The sequence below is a fragment of the Pyrus communis genome, chromosome 13 (genome assembly GCF_041283825.1).
Source record: "Pyrus communis isolate YQ-2024b chromosome 13, ASM4128382v1, whole genome shotgun sequence".
NCBI classification, from domain to species: Eukaryota; Viridiplantae; Streptophyta; class Magnoliopsida; order Rosales; family Rosaceae; genus Pyrus; species Pyrus communis.
The window spans coordinates 11,168,001-11,173,816 of record NC_142577.1 but is presented as its reverse complement, the minus strand read 5'-3'; the positions used below and the strand labels follow the sequence as shown (position 1 = coordinate 11,173,816).

The window sequence follows — 5,816 nt, the reverse complement described above, 5'->3', positions numbered from 1 at the left end:
CTTGCTGGATTTGTATAATGAGTATAGGAGGGGTTCTTCTCCTACCATTGGGACTCCATTGGGAGATGTGGAACTAAATGAGGAGTACATAATTCAAGCTTGTGGGGGTGATAAGAACAAAATTGAAATGATGAAGGAGCTTATACAAGAAATGAGGGAGCAACACCTTTTAGAGATATCCAATGAAGTTGATAAGTACTTTGCTGCTCCTTATATTAGCATTGTTGTTGGTGGCTTTAATCTCTTGAATTGGTCGAAATCAAACACAAAAGAGTTCTCAATTCTTTCACAAATAGCCAAGGATATCTTTGCAATCCCCACTTCTACCGTTGCTAGTGAAAATGCATTTAGCCTAGGGATGAGGGTTGTGGACCTTTTTAGGGCATCCTTGACTCCTAAAATGGTAGAGGCACTAGTGTGTACTTGTGATTGGCTTAGGGCGGATGCAGTAAACTTCTACAAGAAACCAACGAAAGTTATGCTTTAATTTTACAAGGAAATGGAAGAAGTGGAAACAAGTAAGATATTCTTTAATTTTTTTATTAAATGGTTTTGAACTTTAATTCTTCTTGCTACTAATATGTTTTCTTTGTTTGTAACGTAGGCTTGACACAAGCTCAATCTTCTACAAGTTCAATGCCTCCTCCAAAAGCTTCGACATCTCAAACTTGAAGAATTGATCGATGAATTTTACTTCTTGAAGTTTAGTTTCAATTTTCATTTGGTTTGAAACTTTAACTTCTATTTGGATTGTTAACCTCTATTTGTTTTGGTTCGAAACTTCTATTTGGATTGTAAGCTTAATTTTCATCATAAATCTTGATGCATCATTTGAATTACTGTGTGTGTGAATTGTGAACGATGAATAATAGATGAATGTAGGCTACAATGTATGACATAAAGGTACAACAAAAAAAGTTTTGCCCTTGAATTGGGTTAAAAAAGAAAAAACAAAATTTGTCCCAAAACAAAGTGGCAATTACCATTGTCATACCATGCCAGCCGAACTATTTGACAATACCGAACTTCAGTATACCGAAAGTTTGGTATGGTAATGGTAATAGATTTTGTCAAACCGAAAGTTTGGTACGGTAATTGATACAAGGGTTTTAGTACGGTAACCGAACCGAACCCATCCTAGGTCTTCCGAAGTTCTATAAAAGATAAGACAAATGTTCTCCTTTTTGTAGCGCTCATGCGCGTCCTAAAGATTATCAGAAACTAATGGCTGAAGAAAATTCCAGCATTATTGGCTTTTATCCTACTGGTAAGTCCTATTCTGTAATATCAATAATGTTGTATTCAAGGGATTTCCTAGAAGTTAACTACAAGCTTTTGTTTCATTTGTAGATTTTGAAATCGACATGGATGGGAAACGCTTCACATGGCAGGTTTGGTTACCGTCTTAGCTTTTTATTTTTCACTTATTTATTTATTTTTAATTTTTAATTTACGTACACCATTATTCAAATTATTGTTATTTATTCGTTAATTGGTATGACTTGTATGCAGAAGCAACTAATTGCAAACTCTGCGCATACGCAATAGTTAGCAACCGTAAATCCTCATTATTTTTAGGATTGTATTGATGCCATAAATGGTAATCTTCATGCTTATTATAGCATTTTACATACTTGCTTTGTATAATTATTACAATACAAAACAAAATTTTTAATTTTCAGGAAAATATTACTTGGTAGATGCGAGGTACCCACAAATGAGAGGTTATTTGGGACCATATAAAGGTGATAGATATCATCTCTTGGATTTTTGTAGGGGTGCCGAACCAACTGGTCATAAAGAGGTATTCAACCACATGCATTCTTCTCTTAGGAGAATCATTGAACGAACTTTTGGGATATGGAAGAAAAGATGGGCACTTTTAAGGAATATGCCTAATTACCCGTTCAATAAGCAAGTGAAGATTGTCATTGCTACAACGGCTCTTCATATCTACATACAGAGGTATTCTGAACGTGATCGTCATTTTGATGACCCAAGTGACTTTTGTGAAGAGAGCGATAGCAGTGATGATGATGATGAAGAATACCAAAATTATCAAGTTGAAGGATCACATGAAATAGAAGCATTAAGAAATATAGTAGCGGTAAGTTTGATGGATGCACCTAATTAGACTACTTTCAAGTACATTAACAATATTGTACTAATGAATCCTAGCTATTCAGTCTAAAATATTTCAATTGAAGCAGTTTGTCATACTAATTAATATTTAAGATAACGTTTATAAATATTTTTCTTTTAAAAATAAAGTATATTTAGTAATTCACCTTTATTTGTTAAGAAAATTAAATTAATAGCACATCTAGTATTATACCCTTTTTGGTAATTTAACACAGTCACAGCTGTTTTACATAAAAGTTTACAAAACACTATAAAATTGTTTTTTTTTCTTTTTCCAAAAGCACTTTAACAAAAAAGTTTACCAAATACTCTGCTGCTTTATTTCTCAGATGCTTATTCTCATAACACAGCAGAAACAGTTTTTTTTTTTCAAAGTATAGCAATACCAAACCAGCCATAAATCTAGCAAATAAACAATTCTAGCTTTTTACATAAAGATGTAAAAGAAAGAAGCACATCAAAGATAAAAACTAGAATGAAAGAATTCTATGAAGAGAATCCAAAACCATAACTCCTACGGAAAATCTGCTAATCATTAAAGATAGTCCAACTATAACAATGTCGCCCTACCGCATCCTCCTAACTTCCCATAGAGAGTCGTAGTACCATACCAAGTAGAGCCCTAGTGTCGTACCAACAAAACCAATAGTGTCATATCGGCTAAACTCCTGATGCCGTACTGGCTAAACCAACTGTACCGATTAAACCCATGCCCGGGGCAATTCGACAACCTTGACGCATCCAAACCCATGTCGAACGTAACAATTGGAGCCAAATTGTTGTGCGCTGTCTATGCGCGTGAGCCAAATAAGGCCATTATCAACCCTCACGCACGTTTTGTTGTTTTCATTTATTTCATCTCTCAGTCCCTTGACGACTACGTTTCCTAAAAATTCCCTTTTCCTAAATCCCTCTTCCCTCCCGACGCCACACCCAAATTGCTCGATCACTAGATCTCCCCCTCTCTCTGATCAGATCCAAACTCCGGAGACCAAAACAATGTCTCACTCCGAACGCGACACCGTCCCCCTCCACCCCTCCTCCCAATCCGACATCGACGAGATCGAAAACCTAATCAACGCCAGCGTCCAATCGGGCCCCACCAACGTCCTCCCGGCCAAACCCCCCAGTCCTCCCCGCGCCTCCATTCCCGTCTCATCATCCCCTTTCATCCCATCAAACCTCCCACCCCCAGCCCCCTCCTCCGCCGCGAAGCAGAAGCCTTCCTCCGTCCCCGCCCCGCCTCCCATTCCCTCCGCAACCAACGGCCCCAGTATCTCCCCCTCCGGGTTCGGCTCCCCGCCCAACACCCTAACCGAGCCCGTTTGGGACACCGTGAAGCGCGACTTGTCGAGAATCGTGAGCAATTTGAAGCTTGTGGTGTTCCCCAACCCCTATCGTGAGGATCCGGGAAAGGCCTTGAGGGATTGGGATCTCTGGGGACCTTTCTTCTTCATTGTATTCTTGGGTCTCACTCTTTCCTGGTCTGCATCTGTTAAAAAGGTCAATTTCCCTTCTTTTTTTTCTTTTTTTTTTTCATTTTTATTATATGTATATATGTGTATATATATGTTTGGGTTTTCTGAAGATTATGGTTTGTGGGTTTTTCTCATTTGATTTCAATTGGAATTGTTTGTGAACAGTCTGAGGTTTTTGCTGTTGCTTTTGCTGTGCTTGCTGCTGGTGCTGTGATTCTGACACTGAATGTACTCCTACTGGTAATTGCCCACTCTCTTGCGTTCTACTTGTATCGACTTGTTCATGTTGGGTTTTCGAAATCAAGAATTGCGTGTGAATGGGAAGTCTATATAAGAGAGGCCCTTCTTATTTTGTGTGAATGCTCTATCTAATATCAACACCACTGTACTCTCAAATTTGTTATGATGTCAATTATACGTGAGTATTGTAGTAGCTAAAAGTAAATGAAGGACGAGAGTGAGCTCAGATTTGAGTAAATGGAAAACTGATGCATCACTTGGTGAAAAATTAGGAGTGATCTATCCATATATACACCTAGATTGAGTTTCCCGTGCTTGTTGCAAGAAGTATAGCATGTTACAAGTATTCTTGCTTGTATGTGTTATGTATAGACAGATTAGAGTAATTTTCTCCCGTAATGTGAGGTGTGGCTGTTAGATTGTGAATCATACGGTTAATGAGGGAGAAATATGCACGAATGCCGGAATTTGCGTCTTGATTCACCTTTTTAAGATATAGCAAGCTAGGCCAAGAGACGGTCCTTTAACAGAATGACTAGACTGAGAAAAGTTTTTTCTTTCCAGGGTGGACACATAATATTCTTCCAGAGCCTTAGTCTTCTCGGTTATTGCTTATTTCCTCTGGACGTTGGAGCTCTGATATGTATGGTGAAGGATTATGTGATATTGAAGGTGGTGGTGGTAAGCGTAACACTGGCTTGGAGTTCATGGGCTGCATATCCTTTCATGAGTTCAGCGGTCAACCCTAGGAGAAAAGCCCTTGCACTCTACCCTGTTTTCCTGTTGTATGTATCCATCGGTTTCCTTATTATCGCCATTGATTGACACACCAAAAGTAAGCAATGCTGTTAGATAGGATTTTTTGGGGTGCTTCATTTTCTCACTTGTTTTTGGTGCTCTGTCTGCCTATATCAAATCTGTTGTGTGAAACTTCTTACATGATTTTAATTCTATCACGTCTGCATACTGTTCGTTACTCCTGTCCTGTGATCCGATGACTTCATTCTTGTTCATTGTGAGACATGTAAATGCACTTAATACCAAACAGTGATATATTTTAGAACTTGGCAGCAGCATCTTTAGCTTCCAACTTTTTGAAATAAATTGCTATTTGTAAACGTTAGTGTTAATTACGACAATGGTCACCGTGTTTCATTTTCGTCCCTGAATCTATTTTTGCTTTCTGTGGTTCTCAAACTCACTCACGTTTGGCGTTTTTGGTCCTTACCGTTAACTCCATTTCTTTTTCTATTAAAACTACGTGTAAATTTGAAAATGCAATTCACAACCTTAAGAACTAAATAACATAAAAGTTGAAATAAAATTTGTTGGATGCATAAAAAGTCCTAATCACCCCTATATTTGACAGAAAATACATGGAGTCAACGGAAATGACCAAAATGTCTTGCGAAAGTGAGTTTGAATGTTGATTCCCATAAAAAAAACCCAAAAGAAAAGCAGTTTAGGGTATGAAAAATGAAACACTGGCAAGTTCATGGACTAGTTTTATAGTTAACCTTTTCTATTACTATTCGTTTTTTTTATGCGAATTAGTATTATTGTTCGCTGCGGAGTTTGTAAACTACAACCGAGGTTGCATGCAATCGGTGTATACGACCCTTCGTCCTCAAGATTGATTGACATGGGACGACATGCTGACCGGAAAATGTAAATGGGAGGATGTTTAGAGCATCTCCAATGGGAGCTTTATCCTTTATGTGGCTACCACATTTTCAACCTTAGCGAGAAATTTCATCTCCAATGAGCCAGAAAATGGGGCTAGAACCATCATTTGGGCTAGCAAATTCACCAATGGGTCCCACAAAAAAAGTAGCAACTCATGTGAGCAAAATTCTATCACTCTCCCTCCATTTGCGAATACACTTATACTCTTTTTTTTTTATTATTTTTAATTCTTTTTTCTTACTTATTTGTCTTGCAATTTGACGAATTAAT

General features: G+C 37.9%; 1 protein-coding gene across 1 annotated transcript; it reads left to right on the top strand.

The window, feature by feature from the left end:
• Positions 1-2,914: 2,914 nt before the first annotated feature.
• On the top strand, positions 2,915-4,978 carry LOC137737715 (protein YIP4a). The gene is made up of 3 exons (XM_068477261.2): positions 2,915-3,645; positions 3,786-3,860; positions 4,425-4,978. Exons 1-3 carry the CDS (start codon positions 2,935-2,937, stop codon positions 4,683-4,685), a joined length of 1,047 nt encoding a protein of 348 aa, XP_068333362.2. The 5' UTR covers positions 2,915-2,934; the 3' UTR covers positions 4,686-4,978.
• The last annotated feature ends 838 nt before the right edge of the window (positions 4,979-5,816 follow it).

Excerpts from the sequence above, each read along its gene's own strand:
- LOC137737715 (XM_068477261.2), top strand. The coding sequence starts at position 2,935 with ATGCGCGTGAGCCAAATAAGGCCATTATCAACCCTCACGCACGTTTTG. Across the intron at positions 3,646-3,785 it reads GGTCTGCATCTGTTAAAAAG|TCTGAGGTTTTTGCTGTTGC; the intron begins GTCAATTTCCCT and ends GTTTGTGAACAG. Across the intron at positions 3,861-4,424 it reads CACTGAATGTACTCCTACTG|GGTGGACACATAATATTCTT; the intron begins GTAATTGCCCAC and ends TTTTCTTTCCAG.